Here is a 20736-nt window from a genome sequence, read left to right as displayed (position 1 = left end):
AGCCGGGGCCCAACATACCATTTTTTATGAATTTTAACTCCGTGGTCAGCTGCGCGACCTGGTTGTCCATCTCTCCAATGGCCTTTCTCAGCTGGCTGCACTCACAGGGGATACCTGCAGGAATCAAGCCACTGAGCAGGCGCTGGGTTCAGAAGAGGAGCACACCCCACCCCTAATATAATCGTTCCTCGGCAGACGCCAGGCAAGCCTTCGAGGCCATGACAATGACGTCCTAAAGGCAAGACCAGGTTTGCAAGTGTCGCCTGGCAGTAGGGCAGGAGGAAGAGGGGCATGGCCTCCCCAGGTGGCAGTACAGACACCAGGGCCTGGGGGAAGGAGGAACGGAGCCGGCAGAGCCCAGGACTGCCACAGGGCGCCTGGAAGGAGGGCAGCCAGCAGCAGGTCTACTCCAGAGCTCTGCGGGAGGTGGCTCCTGGGTGGAGCCCATGTGTCTGGGCAGTCCCTTCTGCATTGCTGGCTCAGCTCGGGAGTACCCTGGAGAAAGCCAGGGCTGCCACAGGCACACCTGCAGGTAGCAGGTGGGGTGGGGAGCGGGGAGGGGTCTGGGCAGGGTGCTGCTGAAGGACTCAGAGTGTCCCTCCCAGGAACAACTCGGAGGGACCCAGGCATCTCCACAGGACGGTGGGGCAGATGGGAGGGGACACAGAAGCCCCAGGTGAGGCATCCAGAGGCCTGGATGGGGAGCAGCTAGGGACCAGGAGCAGGAGGCTGGCGGGAGGCCTTCAGGACCCTCCTGCTCCACAGAGAAGGCAAGGTGCAAATGGAGAGGGGGCTTCACAGAGAGGAAGAGCCAGCCGCCAGGAGGCAGGAGGGGACAGGACCCGGCACAGATGGAAAAGCACCCACGGTGAAGCAGCAGCAGTAAGCGTCAGCCCTCCTCAGCCTTCCAGGTGGTGGGGAACCCTGGCCGCCCGCAGCCGGAGCTGCATCCTGCTGTCCTCTCCACCTCACAGATGAGCTGAGAGGGTGGCCTCGCACAGGGGCCTGCGGGATGTAGCCCAGGCAGGGAGAGGGGCTGCGGCAGAGCCGTGTGGCTCTAGGGGGACAGAGAACGGGCAGCAAGCTCCAGCAGGCGCTCCACAGGGCTGAATGACGTGCCCCTGAGCTTGCCCAGACATCCCTGGTGGCCCCCAAGGGGCGGACACTGCCTGGGGCATTAGGGTGTGCACCTCTGAGGGGGAGACCCTGGAGCACCCCGAGAGATGAAGACCCAGGAGCACAAGCTGTGGGGCGGGCAGGCCTGAGCCTCGTCATGCAGAGGTCAGGCCCAGGAAGGGCACCGAGACATCAGGTGAGGGACGCTGGAAACTTCCACCGGAGGGACTAGTGAGAGACCATGTCCCAGTGTCATGGAGGCCCTGCCTTCCAGCCCCTGCAGTGTCACTCACGCTTCACAGTGTTAAAGTACAATTTTATTTTTTTTTATTTTTTTTTTAATATTTTTTATTTATTATTTCTTTTTAGTTATCGGTGGACACAACATCTTTGTTTGGTATGTGGTGCTGGGGATCGAACCCGGGCCGCACGCATGCCAGGCGAGCGCGCTACTGCTTGAGCCACATCCCCAGCCCCAAAGTACAATTTTAATACATTTTATTAAAACTCCTTGGTCTGCTCTGGACTGGGAAAAGGGGAGGCAGGGAGGGGTCAGGAGGGTAGGAAAGATGGTGGAATGAGGTGGACGTCATCCCCCTAGGTACATGTATAATCGCACAAGTGGTACATCTTTACACCATGGACAACCCGAGAATTGAAATGTTGCACTCCACGTGTGTACAGTGAATTGGAATGCATTCTGCTGTCGTGTACAACTCAGTAGAACAGATAGAAATAATAAAAAAAAAAAAAATCCTCGGGCCGCTATGCCATACCTGGCTCTCCGTTAGGGCCAGGGGGTCCCATATCACCAGAATCTCCTTTTTGACCTGGAAAAGAATAGCAGAGTCCAGGTCACCACTCAGAGCTGATGTGTTCCCTGAGTAAAAAGCGTCCCGGTTGAACCTCTTCCTTCGGGTTTCAAGCCTGAGAGTTCCCAGACCCTCCTTTGCAGGGAAGACAGGGAGTGCCCTCTGCATGAACAGGGCCCTGTGTGTGTCCTGGGGCACGAGGAGGTACAGGTGCTTGCTGTTCACTCACTCTGGAAGCCAGGGTATTCCCCGGATAACTCTGCAGGCAGCATCCCCAGATCCTCAGCTCCAAGGGTGAAGGCGGCTGGCTCGGACGCCAGCTCCTTCCTGACCCTCCCTGCAGCACGGAAATCCAGATCCATGCAGGATGGTGGAGCTGGGGTTGGGCTTAGCAACGGCCAGGTCCAGGAAGGGAGGACACACTTATAACCTCACGCTGGAACCCAGGTCCCTCTGGCCCTCTCACGCAGCCAGGAGCGCTGGCCCAACCTCCTGTTAGGTGGGACAACCTGCGTCCTGCTCTCACAAAGCCTGAGAAACCAAAGCGGGGCGGAGTGGACCGGCTTCCTGGTGTGCCCGGCATGACTTCAGCGATGAAAACCTTGTGCATCACGCTTGTTGAGAGGAGTGGCTGAAAACACAAACCTGGCCTCGCACAGCTCCACCCTGCACCCGGGAAGGTGAACCCCTAAGTCCTGCCGCCCATGCACACTGCCCTCCCCCTCTCCCATGGGTGGAGCAGTCGCTGGCTGCATCTCTGAAAGTATGCACTGGGGCAGGATTTACAGGCGTGATACACAGAAACTAGTAAGACCACCAGGCAAGAAGGTCCATCTACAATTATTCTCAGATGCTCTGAGCCTGGGAGGGAGTGGGAGGCAAGAACTGCATTAGAATACCTTTAGCACCAATGGGACCGATTTTTCCATGGCGACCCACACTGCCTTTCTGTCCTTTGTCCCCCATGTCTCCTGTAGAAAACGATAAGATCAAAGTTGGCAGATGCACAGGTGATCCAACATGCCTCCTCCTTTCCATCTCCCACTCGCACATGCACACACAGACCGAGACTGAGAAACTGCACAGCCCTTAACCTCTCCAAGGTCACACAGGTCCTCTGTGACAGTGAAGGGAAGGAGGCATGGTCTGACCTCCACCCCACACCATGGTGCTTCTCAGCTCTCACTCCCGTCCCCAGCTGAACCAGAACCACAGGACTCCAAGAACACAGAGGGGTGCTCTTGGGAACATGGGCACGGGTGCTAGGTGGCACAGCCTGGGCTCTGCCCGGCTGCATTTGAAGGAGACTCAGGAGGGGTAGGGAGCAGGAAGGAGGGCCTGGGTTGCCCCTGCATGCCTCACCACTGGGCCAGCTCCACACCAAAGTGCCTGTTCCACACTCCCTGCTGGCCCCTGCTAACAGTCACCAGCCCCTCTGCCTCTTCTCCTGTCTCCTGCAGGAGGGAACAAGGCCTGGCCTCACACCACCACGACCCTGCAGGACTTCCCTCTGGTCCCTACACCAAGACTGAGAATGGCCGTCTTTGCATGGCCCCAGAACAAACGCAGAGGACAGTTGCTGAATTCCAGGCTCCTCCCCTCCAGAGGCCACCTGCTCCTGCCTTTCCACAGCTGGTCACCGATGGCCAGGCAGACTGACAGCAGGCACGGGGACTGCAGCAGGAAGCTCAGTTTCATGCTCTCATCCCCAACGTGTCCTGTGTGCCCAGGGTTTCGGGATCACTCCCAACCCACGTTGTCACAGAAACAGGAAGCTCGGGAAAAGCAGCTCCCAAGAGAGGCAGGAGGACCTGCACCCAGTCCAGCGAGCTCCGTGCAGAGATGGACTCCTGGCAAGAACTTCTGCGTTGTGGCGCACATGGGCAGCTTCCAGAGCACAGAGCACGGCTCGGGTGAGCCACACTGAGTCCAGCGCTGCCCGGGGAAGGGCCAGGAGCGATGCGTTGCTCAGAGCACGTGGGCTCACATGAGTTCTCCTGTGGTCGTACAAGGTCCCTGCATAGAAGTGGGCGGGGCTGTGGGGCTTGACCAGGTCAGTGCCTACTTCAGGGTGGAACCAGGACGGGAACGGAGATCCCGTCTGATCTGAAACTCAGGGCTGCTTTCCTGCAGCGAGGGCCTGTGGATCAGTCAGAGGAATCAGGACTAGAAGGTGGGAACCCCAGCAGTCACTGGGGCCATGTGCAGCTGGGGTACCAGGGAGGGCGGGGCCTGACCAGCCCAGCATGACGCTGGTGCGGCAGGTGTGTGTGCCCACACAACACATGGAGTCTGCTGGGAAATCGAAGGACCATCAGGCAATTGCCCATGAACAGCTACCACCTCATCCCAGTCCTGCTCTGATCTAACCAATGGAGAAGAGCTGCCACTCACCAAGCCACCGGCCCGGGGACACCTTCTCCTCCGCCTGTCCTCAGCCCACTGACTTGTGCCCAGCGCCCCAGCCCTTCCTGCAACCTAGCACTGCCCCGGGTTCCTGAAACCCCAGCTGAGCCGCAGGAGGATGGTGGGGTGGCCTGCTCTTATTTCCCTCCTGGGACCTGGTGGTTCTGCTTTCCATGCGGTGCCCACGCAGGGTGGTCTGTGACACCCTCACACACTGGATCACGGCAAATTGGGCTGCATGTGAGTCTCACATCAGCAGGAGTCCAGGGCAGGGTGAGCCTGCAGACCTTCCAATGGAGGGCAGAGGCCCAGAGCCCTCAGGATCTGCCCAGGCTCACACAGCTGGTTCAGGGTAGAGCTGGACAGGGCCAGCCTGCCGACCCCAACCGGGAACCCCCACTCCCTACCCTGCCCCAGCACATAGAGCAAAAGCCTGGCGGATCGTTCCCCATACCCAGGACACCACTGAGTCCCTGCCTGGAACAGGGCAGTGTCCCTGCCTAGCTCCGGCTGCAAGAGCCCAGGGAGCCCTCCAGAGGGCCTGTCTCTTAAAGGGGTCTCTGGCTTTCACAGATCCCTGGGGAAAGATGGGAAGGGAGTGGGGGCCTCCTGCCCACTTGGGGTTGTCTCTCTGAGGCCCCTGAGCTCTGCCTAACAGGGAAGCAGAGGAGCAGCCCGCAGCCCTCCCCGCTGGCCCTCCCACCCAGACACTCCCCTTGGGAAGGTCAGAACCTGAGGCCACAGGGACAATGAGCCCTTCCCTGGAGGGGAAGCTCCTTCCCACACAAGCACACTCCACGCGAGACCTCCCTGCACAGAGGGGTCAACGTGCACCCATTCCACCAGCTGAAGTGCAAGGTCAGAGGCGAGCGGGCACCTGCTGCTGTAGGAAGCCAGGACCTGAGAGTGAGAACGTGGCGTCAGGCCCACCCCGGTCACGGAGCCAAACTTTAACAGAATCCAAGGTTGTTGCCGACACTGGGTGCCTGTCACCAGCCAGGTACTGAGCTCAGCTCCTGTCTTACAGAAGCATGGGACCCGTCCCTGCCACAGGGCACTAGGAGATGAGGCACAGACACAGGAAACTAGATGCTGTGTGGACAGCCGCAGCCAAGCAGAAGGACACAAGGAGAGACATGAGCTCCAAGCCAAGAGCAGCAAGCACTGCCGTGAAGACCTCGGGATCCCGGGGGCCTGTGCACCACAGGTGGCAGGGCCTGTCCCAGGGTGACTCAGAGGCCTGGGCTCCGGCATTTCTAGCAAGTTTCCACGGGTGCAGATGCCACTGATCCAAGGGCCGCCCTGAAGTGTTGAGGCTTGGGGTGCAAGAAGGCTGGAGGAACAGGAGCCCCAGGAGAGGACCACAGAGCCCCAGGTCTGCACCTCAGCTCCACCACCCAGGAGCTGAGCCACCCCAGGCACACTGCTTAGCCTCTCTGCACCTCAGCGTCCTCATCTGAAGATGGGTGTGACGAAGTATGCCGTAGCATACAGATCCCCATGACCGCCAGCCCTCCTGACGCCCAGAGCTCCGAGCCCACCACCCTGCTGCCACACACAGCCGTCTAGCAACCTGCTCAGCAGCACAGGCCCTGAGCCTGGCTCAGTCCTCCCTCACCACCTGTGTGGCCTCTGTACTGTGTTCCTACCTACAAACCGGGGCTGATAGCAGTTCCCCTCCTAGACTGTGGTGGGAAAATGAGAACCACGGGAAGAGCACCTGGGTGTAGCATGTGGGACAGACACGTCACCAGCAGCAATGACTCATCATTGGAAGGGACTTTCAGAATCAGGACATCACCCAGGGCTGGACAGATGTGCCCCTGCGCTTTAAGGAACTGTCATGGACACCGAAGCTCGAGGGCACTGACCTAGACCCCAGCAGCTTCTCTGAGTCTCTGGCTGGGACCCTACCCAGCCTGCTCCTTGAAGTCAGCAGGTGCAGGTGAAAGGTGGCAGCAGAGCACTTGGAAGCCCAGGCGATTCTCTTCACTTGTCCATCATCCAGAGATAAATCAGGACACTCCCGGGACACAGGGCAGGACAGCACTTTCACATGGCTTTGCTGGTTTTAAGCTCACAACAGTCTCAGTCTCTGCTAAAGCTAAATTTTGTCCCTCTAAAAATTCTAAGTTGAAGTCCTAAACCCCAGGGCAAACGCTTTTTTAAAAGAGGTCACTAAGACTAAGTGAGGTCACAGGTTGTGCCCTGAACTAATAGGAGGATGTGAGACATCATGAAGGCTCAGCCACGGAGGAAAGTCCATGCGAACCCAGAGAGGCAGCTGTCTACCAGCCACAGACAAAGGACTCAGGAGAGACCAATCCTGCCAGACTTTGACCTTGGACTTCCGGGCTCCAGATTTGCAAGGAAATAAATCTAGTTGAACTGCTCGTCTGTGGCATTTATTGCAGTAGCCTGAGCAGACAACACGCCATTCCTCTGCTCCAGCACAGAGGGAGCTCAGAGTATGCAGGACAACACTGGCCACGCAGCAAGCTAGCCAAGACTAATGCCCAGTGGTTCCAAGTGCAGACACTGCAAGCAGACAGACCTAGATCCAAAGCCAGGTCTCTACCCACAAAGTCTTAGACAAGTGATGACACTCTTTGACCCTCAGTTTCCTCATCTGTAAACACTGTCTAATGGTATGCAGCACTTTGGGTCACTATGGACATCAGGAATACAGAATGTCATGTGCAGAGCACAGGGTGGGCACCAAATGTCATGGATTCCACTCAGACCCAGGCAGCTTGACTCCATTTCCAGGGCTTCAAACCCCACCCTCAGCTAGGACTCCATCTCCCTGCTGGTCCACACAGAGGGCCAGCAAGACCACCCTCTGCAGGTCCAGGAACTACTGTGCCCTTGAAAACTAGGGCAGACCATCCAGTGCAGACTCGTGGTCACCCAGTACTGTGGGAAGACAAACAGGCCCTCCCAGAGCCCCAAAGCAGGAATCCAGGGACTGAGAAGCCCCACAGAACCCGCCTTTCTGTGCCAGCCATGGCTGAGGACCCAGGGCAGAGGCAGTGGGACAGCCCCTGGGCAGCCCTCTTTCTCCTGGCCCTCCTGGTTCCTTCTGCCTCACACCCACAGCTTAGACCTACAGACAGGAAAAGACCTGGTCACACTCACAGGAAGGACTTTGGGGGCAGGGTGGACCAGAGAGTGGACAGACTTATCAGACCATGAACAGCTACCACCTCATCCCAGTCCTGCTCTGATCTAACCAATGGAGAAGAGCTGCCACTCACCAAGCCTCTGCCAAGGGCCTCACTGGGCAATACTCACACACAGACACCCACACTGGATGTGGATGTACATGTGCACACACCTATGTACACAGTACACACAGGCACACACTGTAAACCCACACACAGACATATCTGCACACTGCATATATAAGCACACCCATGTGTGCATGCACACTTGGCATACATGTATGCATAGAGACATGTGCATGCATGATATACACATATAAGCATGCATCGTGTGCACATGTCATCTTCTCCCACATGCACATGTGTGCTAGACATGTATGTGCTTGTGTGCATACACACACTGCACATATATGGGCATGTGTGCACACATACTCTGTGTGGGCATACACACACACATACAGGCATACATACACATCATCCATACAAATATGCCTATACAAATGTAACCTTATGTGATAAATATACAATCATATCTGCATGCAAGCATGCACATATACATGCACATGCACAAATACAAATGTATAAACACATGCATGCATGAGTGTATGTATATGTACATATATGTGTAAATACAAAAAAAATGTAATATACATTTGCACACATAGACACAGACATACACACATATACTATCTGTGTGCACATAGACAGTCTATACACACATATGCTATGTGAATATACACAGACATATATACGGGTGCATATATATGCACACCATTACACATACACAAACATGTATTTAGAGACATGTGTACATATGTATGCATACATACACACAAACATACTTGTGCACACAGGCATGCTATGCACATTTATGCATTCATACAAACATACATGCAAAAACAAATACACATACACTGTATATATAGACACCTCACATACTCTATACAGGTACCTGTGTGCGTCTATGCATCCATGAACATAAAACACTATATATGCACTTACATGTGGACATAAACACACACATACCAACACAAATACTGACACATATTTGTGCAAACACACACGTGTGTCTGTACAAACATACGTGCATGGCAGTACATGCCACACACATGCATGCATGGTGCACATACACACCACATGCAGAGCACAATGCATGTGCAGAGGCCTACCCTTGATCCTTACACAATCCAAGGCTGTAAAGCTCACAAACACAGAGCTGGTTTGACCCTACACCTCCCCCTGGGCTGTTCTGGGACCTGCTGCTGCTCTGAGCTGTGAACCTGATAGGAACTTCCTGTGGTGTGGTTGTGTTGAGGAAGAGGAGAGGGTGAGGGCGGTGAGAGCCCAGAGCTTGCCAACACTCCTCTCTCTGTGGCAGCCGGACCTCTTCTATAGCAGATGGGTGTTACTGGAAAACACCCCTTGGGGGCTGACCCCGAGCAGAGCGGTGGTGTGGTTGCCCAGGAGAGTGGACCCCACAGAGAGCTCCCCACCCTCCTGCCTCCAGGAAGGTCTTCAGGCTGCTGCAGATGGCAGCCAGATTTTGGCAAGACCCAGACACGGCTCTCCCACTGCACCCTGGCAGCACCCAGCACACGAAGAGCCTATGCCTCTGAGCTGAGGGGCAGCGCCCCAAGCGCTGGGGGTATGTGCTGTGCTGTCCTCTACCCCACTCCACAAAGAAAAGCAGGGATGCCTGAGAGTTGTCCAGCAGAGACCCATGTACCCGGAGCGGCAGCAGCAGCTCACAGCAGGGTGGGCAGTGCTTATTAATTTTAATGAAGCTGTATCACACAGTCCTTTGAAGTGGAGATAGGGCAAAAAGAGCACTCAGAATCCAGCTTCCTCTGCGATTTTTAATGAAGGGTACTGTGCGGCACAGAGGGCCCCTCGCTGGGGTGGGCCGCCCTCCTCCTTTTCCGCACATCGAGAGGGTCCCAGCTCCGTGACAAAGGAACAAGGCTGCCACTCGGCTCTTGCCACATCACGGGTCTGGGAACTAGGCACCAAGAAACTGAGGTGACACACACCAGAGGTCACGTCAGCAAAGCCATCTACCTTTCCATACTGCCTGAGGCTGGAAACTGGGTTGTTCTTGTCTCGGTGGAGAGCGAAGGACAGCAGGAGTCCTGCCCTGCCTGGCTCTTAGTTCAGAAAGGCAGGCACCAGCAGCACTTCCTCCCCAGCAGGGGCTGCCACGCGGCAGGGCAGCGGTTCCAGGCAGCCTCTCGGCAGGCCAGGCCCAGCTGGGCACAGCTTGCCTCTGGTGAGCTGAGATTTCCAGACCCTGGCCCCTCCCTGTGGGCAGCCCAGCCCCACAGAAGCAGCACCCAGGCCTGTTGTTGACGTGACCTCTGGTGTGCGACGCAGCAGCTTGGTGTCCTCCCGAAGCCAGAGCAGAGCCCCCTCTTTGTAGCAGCAGAGAACACAGCCCAACAAGGCGACCAGAAGCCTCAGAACACAGACTGCTCCCTGGACGCAGGTGGGGCAGCTCCCTCACCTGGGGCCACGTCAGGCACGCAGACCTGGGACTCTCGGTGATGCCGGAATAACCACGGATGTTGAAGACTTTCAGAGATGATTTCTTCTTGAGATAGCTTTATTTTATTTATTTTATTCTTTTAGAAGGGGTTTCACTATGTTGCTTAGGCTGGTTTCTAACTCGTGGGCTCAAGAGATCCTCCTGCCTCAGCCACCCAAGCAGCTGGGAACACAGGTGTGCACCACTGCACCAGCCTCAAGATCTACTGCAAACAACCGAGTGCCCTCTAAATGCCAGTCCCGCACTGAGCCCTGAGACCCAGAGTTGAAAGCAACAAAGTGCATCTGTCCCCAGGGACCTATAGGCTGCAGAGGCATCAGACACATAAAGGAATGCGTATGAGGTACCCCCACCGGTGGTGCTCACTGAGCAGCAGACATGGTGTCCACTGAAGGGCACTGGTCACTAACTGGCCCACCTCCTGGCGCCACAGGAGAGGTGCCCCCACCTCCAAGCCAGGGGCAGCTGAGGGTCTCAGGCAGTTGACGTGTTTCTCAGATGGATCTCATGTCAGATGGGGGAGTGTTCCATGTGTGACCTGCCGAGCCCTAAGGTGGAAGGCCAATCCAGGCAGTGCGAGGGCCCAGGGGGCGAGCAGCCCCAGCCCCCTCCTCTGCAGCAGCGCCCCTCCAGCTGTTTCAAGCTACAATCACCTTCCACTGCTTTTTCAAAACAGGTTTAAAAATCACTGACACACTTATCTGTGTCTCACACTCACACTAGAGAATTCAAAGCCACCTTTTAGATCACCCCACTACCATTTAAATAACTTGATCATATATATGTAATGTCTGTTACATAAAAAATATATACACTGTGACGATTTTTTCTGTCCAAAATGTTCTACTTTGGTTGAAGTGTAATTTCTCGTATTCTACCAGAGCAGAAACAGTACCCAGGGAGATGTGCAGGTAGAGAGGTAGCAGAGAGGGTTCCCCGTGGAGCAGACCGAGAAGCAAGAGAGCACTGAAGGCCATCGAGGGTCCAGGAGGCACTCGGCAGGACACGCCACGTGGGCCTGAGGCTGCACAGTGCCCTCTCAAGGGGGCGAGGTGAGTGCACTGGCTGGGCCCTAGGGCTGGAGCGTGGTCTAGGCCACTAGCACTGGGTACTCCAAGAGCCAGCCCGCTGCAGGGTCCTGCACAGAGTAAAGACACAGGGCTCCTGATCCTCAGCAGAGAATTCTATTTTTTTTTGGAGGGGGTGGGTACCAGGGATTGAACCCAGGGGTGCTTAACCACTGAGCTACATCCCCAGCCCTTTTTTGTAGTTTATTGAGAGATAGAGTCTCACTGAGTTGCTTAGGGCCTTGCTAAGTTACTGAGGCTGGCTTTGAAATCTCGATCCTCCTGCCTCAGCCTCCCAAGCCACTGAGACTACAGGCCTGCACCACCTCACCTGGCCAAAGAATTTTTAAAGGGGTAGGAAAGAGTCAAGTCCACACTGCAGACGCAGCTCTGGTCCCAGGAAGAAGTGGAGCAGACCTGGGACGTCCCCGAGAGATGGAGCCAGAGAACTCAGCAGGGCCCACCCCACAATGCCGTCCACAATGCCACCTGCGCCTGGTGCCTGGCACACACTGCGAGTGGCCACCTGCATTCCACAGCGGGCATGGAAGCCTCCCAGGCCCGGGGAGAGCAGCAGGGCCTGATCCTCGGCCCTGCCCACCAAGGCTGCCTGAAAAGGGAGGTGGCACAGGGCCTGCAGAGAGAGGTGGCACCAGTGTCAGGACGGAGACCAGAGGTCATCTGGTCCCTGGGCTTCCAGAAAAGTGCCTGCTGCGGGGCCCAAGCGAAGGGTCCACCCTTCCGTGAGAGAGAGCAGGGGAGGGACTCTCAGGAGAACGTGCCTGAGGACCCAGGGAGGGGAGGCCACCAGCCAGAGGACATACCTGAGGGCAGAGGGCAAGGGAGGCTGCGGAACCTCCCAGGACTCAAGGCCACGCAGACCTGAACACAAAAGGGACTGGACGGAGCTGAAGGCAGAGCTTGGCCGTAGTACAGTCGTGTTACAGCGGTTAGACACACACCAGGGGCTGGAGAGAGGCAGCCTCGGGGCCACCACGAGGAGCCGGTGCTTGTTGCTGTGTCCACTCGGAAACTGCATCTAGACAGAGCTGGGAGAGTCCACTGCCTGGTGGCCCAGGACCTGCACTTGTGGCCCAACAGGATCCGAGGTGAAGCAGGAGTCCAGCAGAGGTTCCTAGGGGAAGGCTGCTTCAACCCCTCGTGGAGCCTCTAAAAACTCCTGGTCTCCTTCCCAGGTCCCAGGCCACGAGCCTGCGAAGGCTAGAGCGGTCCTTCAGCCGGGAGCCAGCCCTGGCCCTCCCTGTTGGTCTCGAGGACGCCCCTGCCGTGCCCTGGAGAGCTCAGCAGGCACTCCACTGGCCCTCTCCTCATAACCAAGCCCTCCAGAGGGCAGCCCTGGAGCTACCGAGCCAGGCCCAGAGGCCACAGCACCAGGGGCGCAGCGGAGCCTGGAGAGCGGGGGGGAAACGACACTCTGGAAACATCCGAAGGACCCCCACATGTTCTCCCAAACTAGCAAAACTCATGGGTCACTAGTCCCCCAACCATTTCAAAAGGAGTATCACCAGTATAAGTAGCCATCAAGAAAAAAATGACATTGGCCACAACTACAGGGAAACATCTGTCAGTGACTAAAGACTGAAGGAAGAATCCTCTTTCTGCCAATGAGAAACTGAACATTTTAACTGGGAAACGGGACTGGTGCGAATAATGGCTCACAGAAGACTCAGGATGGCCAGAGGCATAACTGGTAAAATTTTATACAGCAAAAATAAAAAAACAAACAAACAGTCCAGGAGCCTGGCCACAGTTAATACCAAACTCAAGGATGAAAAGCTGAAGGTTTTTCTCTAAGATTAAGAACAAGACAAGGGTGCCTTTGGTTGCCACATCTATTCAACATAAGCACTCTAGGTCCTGGCCAGAGCAATTAGGAAGAAAAAGAAAATTAGAAGCTTCCAAATTGGAAATAAGTAAAGTTGGCTCCGTTTGCAGATGGCACAGTCTCGTAGGTAGAAAACCCTAAGACCCCACCTAAAAGGCACTCCAATAAACAAATTCAGTAAAGTTGAAAGATAAAAAGTCAAAATATGAAAGTCATTATTATTTCTATAAGCTAATGACAAACTATCCAAAAAGCAAATTCAGGAAGCAATGTCATTTCAGTAGCAACGAGAGGAAGGAGGAACTTAGAAATGAATTCAACGAAGGAAGTGACAGATCTGGATACTGAAAAACGAGAACCATGAGACTCTGACGAAAGGAAGAGAACACCAATGAACGAAAGGAATCCTGTGTTCGTGAATCGGAAGAATTCATATTCTCTTTTTTTTTTTTTAAACAGAGAGTGAGAGAGGAGAGAGAGAGAGAGAGAATTTTTAATACTTATTTTTTTTTTAGTTCTTGGCGGACACAACATCTTTGTTGGTATGTGGTGCTGAGGATCGAATCTGGACCGCACGCATGCCAGGCGAGCGCACTACCGCTTGAGCCACATCCCCAGCCCAGAATTCATATTCTCAAAGTGTCCAAACTGCCCCAAGCAATCTTCAGATTCAGGGCACCCCTATCGAAATTCCAATGACATGTTTCACAGAAAGAGAAAAAGCAACCCTAAAATTCACATGGAAACACAAAAAGCTACAAGATGCTAAAGCAATCTGTCTGATGGGGAGGCTGGGCTCTCCACCTGCCTGAGGGGGAGGCGAGGTACTGCAGAGACCTGGTGTGCTTCCAGGAGCAGGGACCTGAGCTCCGTGCTCTGCCTTGCTCTGCCGTGCTCTGCCTTGCTCTGCCGTGCTCTGCCTTGCTCTGCCGTGCTCTGCCTTGCTCTGCCGTGCTCTGCCTTGCTCTGCCGTGCTCTGCCTTGCTCTGCCGTGCTCTGCCTTGCTCTGCCGTGCTCTGCCGTGCTCTGCCTTGCTCTGCCTTGCTCTGCCTTGCTCTGCCGTGCTCTGCCTTGCTCTGCCTTGCTCTGCCTTGCTCTGCCGTGCTCTGCCTTGCTCTGCCTTGCTCTGCCTTGCTCTGCCTTGCTCTGCCGTGCTCTGCCTTGCTCTGCCGTGCTCTGCCTTGCTCTGCCGTGCTCTGCCGTGCTCTGCCGTGCTCTGCCGTGCTCTGCGTGATCCAGCAGCTGCCCCTGCAGCCTCATCTCTCGGGACTAGTTCTCTGAGTGATGCAGGGCTGGATCTATGACCCCTCCTGGAATCCCTGAGGTCATGTTTCCATCCACAGAGGGAGAAAAAGCGAAGCCACCAGCAACCCAGCCTCTCTGAGCGTGGCTCACCTCAGGCTTTGGTGCTGGGCTGCAGTGCTCCTGCCACTCACAGATCTCAGTTTGCTCTGGGCATGGACGATCCGCGGTGCAGCATGTGGCCATGAGCAAGCAGAGTGTGGGGCAGAGGGGCAGGCGCCTGATGTTTTGGGAGACCAGAAGGTTCCAGCCCAGCACGTGGCCCTCCAGGTGAGCCTGATCATCAACATTCAGGGCCCCTGTCCAGCTACCTTTTAAATACACGTACATGGGGGAGCATGGTGTGCACACCTGGTGGCCCAGCTACTGAGAAGGCTGAGGAGCAGGGTCACAAGTTTGAAGCCAGACCCCATGACTTAGCGAGCCCCTGTCAAAACAAATAGTAAACCGTACAGGGAATATAGCTCTATAGTGGTAGAGTGCCTCTGCGATCCGTCCCCGGTACTGCAAAAAATAAAAAAGATGGTCACAGGCTAGAGCTCAATGGTAGAGCACTTGCCTAGCAGGTGTGAAGCCCTGGATTCTATCCCAGTACTACAAAAATTAATAATAAAAGTAATTCCACAACTGCAGAACATAAACATTGTTGGAAATATGGAAAATGTGAAGAAGAAAATGTGAATGTCCATAATCCTAAAACTCAAAGTTATCTACTAATATTCTGGTTCATTGGTTTCTAGCGTCCTCTATGCCTTCTAAAGTTTGTTAGGCAGTTCCGTGTCGGCTTTTGCTCCTTTCCAACTCACTAGAGCACCTCAGGCCAGACACTGACAAAGGGGCGGTTCAGCACATCTACCAGAACCCCCAGCGCACCTCTGATGCCACAGGTGCACGGCGAGGATTTGTCCTCGTGCTACCTCAACACATTCAGTGAAACCCACTCGGAGCTCTCCAGCAGCAGATCCAGGAACTTGGGAGCCCACGGAGATCAAACAAATCCACGCACACCTCACTGCCTGGCTGAGGAGCCCCGGGCACCCACACGCAGAACGGTCCCCAAGGCACTCCTCAGGAGAAAAGAGCCAAATCAGAGCCGCCCGAGATCCCGCACTGCATTCCCGCCTCCTGCTCACATGTGCCTCCTGCTCACATGTGCCTTCCCACGCACACCCAGCCCCTCTGCACAGCCATCCAGCTCTGCCACACGGTTGTTCTAGCTCCTCCACTCACAGGATCGTTGCCTCTCGCGTGACCTGGCCTCAGCTCACTCCCACGAGGCAAGCAGAGTTCTGCCATCTGCCAGGGAAGCCGACTCCAGAGGCACCCTTTGAAGCCCCAGGTCTGTCCCGCTAGCCAGCTGCACTACTTGCAGAGGGCCTCCCTCGCTGCTCCCCAGCAGTCTGCGACATGAGGTCTCCCTCCTCTTCATCACCCACCTCCCTCCCCCCAACAGGGCCGGGGACTGCAGGTACCTTTTTCTCCCGTCGGGCCGACTCTTCCAGGCCTTCCCGGGGCGCCTTTGTCTCCCTTCTCTCCCACGTCCCCTGTGGAAGAAGTCACATCTGTTTAGCAACTGATCTGGCCGGGACCCCAGGTGCTGTGTGGACGTGTGCACTTGCTGTGCCCCTCTCCACCCCGCCCACCCTCCCCAAGTCTCAGTGCCCCCATCTGTCCCCGAGGCTCTAGGCCTTGCGCTACCATCCTAGATGACTCTGTCCACCCTTCAGATGCCCCTCAGACGTTCCCTCTGAACTGACTCCCAGTTCATCCCTGGGGGGCCCCATCCTAACACCAAGGAGAAGAGAGGAAGCCGCTCACTGCCCCACAGGGCCCCGGGAAGCCACTGGGCCATGGGATGCGCTGGACACCACCTCTTCTCCCTGAGCACGAGCCCCATGTCACACACACTACTGAGTGGGGTGGACTCCTGGGCCAGGGGGCACGGCCATCCCATTCCAGGGTTCAGACACCAGTAAGGAGACAGATGTGAGCAACTAGAGGAGACGCCTGCCAGACAGGGACAGGGAGGTGCACAGAGGGGCTGGGGCCACGGAAGACAGGGACTCCCCTCCCAATCTCACCCTCACCAAGATCATCTGCCTAAGACAAAAACCATATTACGTCTTTCCCTTCTCGAAAGGCACACAGAGCTGACTTTAGTCACCAACCATGTCCAGACCTCAGACTTCTTCCCTACCTCTGGCTCATCAACACACCAGGCTCCACCTCTCACCTGGCCCTCCCGCGGCTTCTCTGACCTGTCAGCCTGACCTCTCTCTCTCCCAGGGTGCTGGGACCCTGTTGCAAATGTACAGCTTTTTTGTGACCTCATCTCCTTACCTGTTCCACCAGTGCTGCTAGGAACAGAGAGAGAGTGTGCATGTGTGTGTGCACACTTCTGCACAGTGCAAGCCACCATTCAAGTACACTACTCCTCTGTGATTCCCCACACACCCTCTGACTTGGTGAAAGGCTTAACTGAGATTATCGACCCCCCAATGAAATCCCAAAACTGACCACCTGGCCTAACCGAGGGGACATTCATTTTAAATTTAATTAAACAAGAAGAAAAGCAAAGTGAGAGACATCAAGAAGGAGAGACAGACCTGAGACCTCCCAAGGTCGCCCTGGCCTACAGCAACAGGCACTGGCTACCTGCTGAAAGCCCCTGGCCTATTGTAGGTTTGGCACCTGGCCCCATTCATGCACGGCCCTCAGTCTCTGGATAATTCTCAAATTCTCTCTTACCTTTTTAAAAAGAAAGAAATGCACCAGCAGCAGTTCTCAGAGAAACCTTGACAACCCAGCAAGAGATGTCAACCACCAGGGTGCGCACAGCGTGGACATCTGCCCGGCGCCGGAGGAGGACCAGCCAGCAAGGGCGCAGTGGGCGACAGACTCCCCTGTGCGCCAGTGCCCAGCGCCTGGCCAAGACAGCAGAGGAGCAGCGTCCCACCACAGGAGTCAGTAGGGAAGGGAGCGCCCGAGTCCTGTGCAGGGAGTGCCCTTGGAGAAGAAGCCCCCGAGGCAGCCTGAAGGGCCAGCGATGAGGACCTCGCCACGAGGCAGAGAGCACGCGAAGGACTCGACTGCGCAGCACTGAGATAAGCCACCGGGAAGCTTCGCTGGTGTTCATTTGAGCCAAGTTGAGAATTGAGGGAAAATCTAATAAATGCTAATGTCCACCCTACAGGAGGACAGAAGGAGCCAGTGGACATTTGAAGGCCTAGTGACTGCGACTTCCAACATGAAGGAAGGACATGATGGAACATGAGGAAAAGGCCCCCTGAGACCCGCATGGGGGGTCACCCAGACATCGCAGGTGGCAGGCAGAATGTCTGTCACTACCCAAGGTCTGAAAGCTACCCAAGAGGAAAGCTCTTCGGGCCTGTGAGCGTGCGAATGAGAAGCAGACTGACAGGAGCGCTCGCTAGCCACCCCGCAAACAGAGAAGGAGCCACAGCATCAACACAGGGACATGTGTGGGCCAGGACACCGACCGCCTCTCTGAGAGATGCTTTAAGGTGAAGCTGCTGAACAAGCTGGACGTGGCCAAGCAGAGCAAGAGAGGCATTCTGAGGAGAGGGACAGGGCACTGCAGCTGGTCAGGGGAGCCAGGAGGCTGGAGGGAGAGGCTGGAGCAGCAGCCAGACCTGAGATGTACACACAAGGACTGGGATAGCATGGTCACCCACACAGCAGGGCAGTGCACCATGGCAGAAGTCCAGCAGAGACGATCAGACTGGACGAGGGTGGGTGCTTGCATGGCCTGTGCCACAGCCTTGCCCCTGCTCTCCACTGGGCTGAAAGCTCCGTGACGGTGTACCCCACATCTCCTGGCTGACCAGGAAGCCCCTGCTCTAATGTGGACCCGGCTCACATGGCATTTCCACCTCTGCAGCTTGGAGCCAGCCACGGGCAAGCACAGAGCGGTGCACGACTCTAGACCAGCTCCTCACTGCCCAGCCCACGTGCTGCCAGTCTCAATACCCCTCTGAGGACAACTGGGTCACTTATGTCACCTGTAGGCACTTATTTCTGATGGGCAGATGTCTTTTCATCCACACCGAAATCTGACAGTTACAGTATCTTTCTTCTTTTTATTGCCAGAAAAACTGACTGTTTTTAAAAAATGGTCGGTGTTAAAAACTACCGACAAAAAGACTGTGATTGGGTTAGAATGTAGCCGGTGGCAAAGCTCCTGACTCCCACCACAGAGCCCTGGGTTCAATTCCCAGCTCCAAAAAAAAAAAAAAAAGTCTTTGATGTTTTAAAATTAAGCAGAAAATACACAGACTATAGTTTCCAACCAACATGTAAGAAACACCTTAAAAATGAGTGGCACTGGGCTGGGGCTGGGGCTCGGAGGCAGAGCGCTTGCCTAGCATGTGTGAGGCACTGGGTTTGATCCTCAGCACCACATACAAATAAATAAACAAGTGGACGGCACCGTGTCAGGACTGGTAGGCTTCCCTCACACACTGCGGCTTGACCCAGAGTCAGGGAGACGCAGTGGGGGGCTCTGCAGCCTCTCAGACCCGGCCGTCCGCTCCCAGGCCTGCGCTCACCCGAGATGTCCAAGCAGAGCTCATGAAAAACACACCCACCACAGTGGGGCTCACGGCCCAGAAGCAGACCCAACAGAGGCCCCCAACTGGAGGGACGAGCAGGGCGCTGTGCCGTGTGTGACAGGCTCCCCCAGGGCCTTGGCTCATCTCCACCATCAGCCTACCACTAATTAGAGAGCAAAACCACAATGTGGTTAGCCGCCCGTACCTCCCTAAACTCCTAAGGACAGTGCTGCAGGCTGAAGGGACACGGGACTCAGGGAGCCGGTGCCCAGGCGATGGACGAGTAAATGGGTTTACGTGTGACCCACAGTAGTGTCATAAGTGCACACAGAAGCATTTGAACCGACGCAGCACTGTTTCAAAACAGCACCCCGTAAAGGACGGCGACAGGACCTAGGCTAGCACTGAGTTTCCACCCAGCAGTGACCTGCCGCACGGACAACCGGAAATAGGCAGAAGAGCCCAGGGTGGCCTGCAATTGAGAACCACGCTGACCAAGATCAAGCAGCTCCCACCCTCCGAAGTGCTCCAGGGTTTCAACGTCTCCTCTTTCACGCAGGAATGTGGTGTAGCATTTTGTACAGATACGGGTCCTCTTAGACACCACGTAGGGGGACCAAGTTACCATGCAGAGCTCTAAGGACAAGGCTCATCTCTGCCAGGGGGGTCAGAGTTTCAACTCCCCGCTCCTGCTCCACCACTGATGTGTCTCCTCTCGGAGAAACGGGAAAAAGGGGCAGGGTTCCACCTGACCTGGCCTCCTGCACGTCCTACGAAGGTTTGCCCACATTGCACTTGGGCCTTTTTTGCACTAGAAAGATCCACAACATGAGATACTTAGATACATAGTTGCTGCCAGCCGAGGAGGGCCCGGACGTTCCTGGTCAATACATGGCTCCTAACCCTGAACCAGCCCGTCTGCGAGGGTCACGAGCAGGAGAGGCATGGCCTCAGAGCCACTGCCTAGGCCAGCAAGGCAAGAGTCCGGCAGGACCCAGCTAGCTTGGCCGCCCTCGTTTTGAGAGATTACTGTCAATTAATTTGTAATTAATCTGATAAAACCTGTAAGAACAACCCTGCCCTTTGTCACTTCTGAGCAGCAGTCTCCCTGATACGTATCCACATTTTCCCATACGTAACAAGAACCTCACTGTTAGGTATGATTATTATGCACCAATGTTAAAAAGTTTTAAAATAAAAATTTTTTAAATACATGTTTCCCCACCTACAGCGAGGTCTTTAACCATTAGGGAAAGTCCGTCTCTCTCTAAATGCAGACACAGTGGACTATCAACAGATGCATTTTGTTGAACACAGTCAAGGGGCCGCCTGGTGTATGTGCTGAGAAGATCCGACAACCACAGGTGGACCTGCAAAGTCCCGGGAGCCCAAGGCCAGGAGGGCACGCGCCGCGTCTCACAGACAGGCACCTTCCTCCACAGAGAGGCCCTGCTCTTCTCTCCAGCCCTGAGCCAAGCCCTGCAAGATTCTCAGTAAATTCCGTCTCATGAACCAGCGGCCACCGTGTTCCTATTTCCCCTTAAAAGCAAGAGCTGTACTGTGTTTAAATAGTCTCCCTTCATGGACCACCATGATTTCTGACTCATCAGTTCTGACAAACACCGTCAGGCTCCACCGTCCCTCCCCTGCTCCCCTCTGACTTGCTGATCTTCACGGGACACGTGATGCAGGGAGACCTCTCACCTCCCTGGACAGTTGCAAGCTACCATCTAGAAGCCGGGCAGCAGGGGCTGGGCCCTCTGGTCACTGCATCCCTGTCTAGGAACAGGAAACCCACACAGCACAGGGCTCAGCACAGAGGGGCTGGGGCTGGAGGCCACTTCTCCCTCCTCTCCTGGCGCTGTGTATGTGAGCATCACTCTCCACAGGGCCTGTGAGTCCTGGTCCAG

At 55.5% G+C, this 20736-nt stretch overlaps 1 protein-coding gene across 3 annotated transcripts in view; it reads right to left on the bottom strand.

Annotated features, from left to right (window-relative positions):
* The window catches only part of Colec11 (collectin subfamily member 11), a 30134-nt gene that overhangs the window by 982 nt on the left and 8416 nt on the right, over positions 1 to 20736 (bottom strand). For 2 of the 3 annotated variants that reach the window (XM_077792114.1, XM_077792115.1), the window contains exons 3-6: positions 15728 to 15799; positions 2828 to 2899; positions 1893 to 1946; positions 19 to 114 (exon numbers count right to left, since the gene is read on the bottom strand). In XM_077792114.1, coding sequence (XP_077648240.1) covers positions 19 to 114; positions 1893 to 1946; positions 2828 to 2899; positions 15728 to 15799 — 294 coding nt within the window. Of the gene's footprint in view, positions 1 to 18; positions 115 to 1892; positions 1947 to 2827; positions 2900 to 3290; positions 3394 to 15727; positions 15800 to 20736 lie in introns of those variants that run through there. The other variant, XM_026411225.2, reaches the window with a different exon arrangement.

Source organism: Urocitellus parryii, chromosome 12 (assembly GCF_045843805.1).
Source record: "Urocitellus parryii isolate mUroPar1 chromosome 12, mUroPar1.hap1, whole genome shotgun sequence".
Lineage (NCBI taxonomy): Eukaryota > Metazoa > Chordata > Mammalia > Rodentia > Sciuridae > Urocitellus > Urocitellus parryii.
The sequence above is the reverse complement of the archived record's forward strand: the minus strand, read 5'-3'. Positions and strand labels throughout refer to the sequence as shown.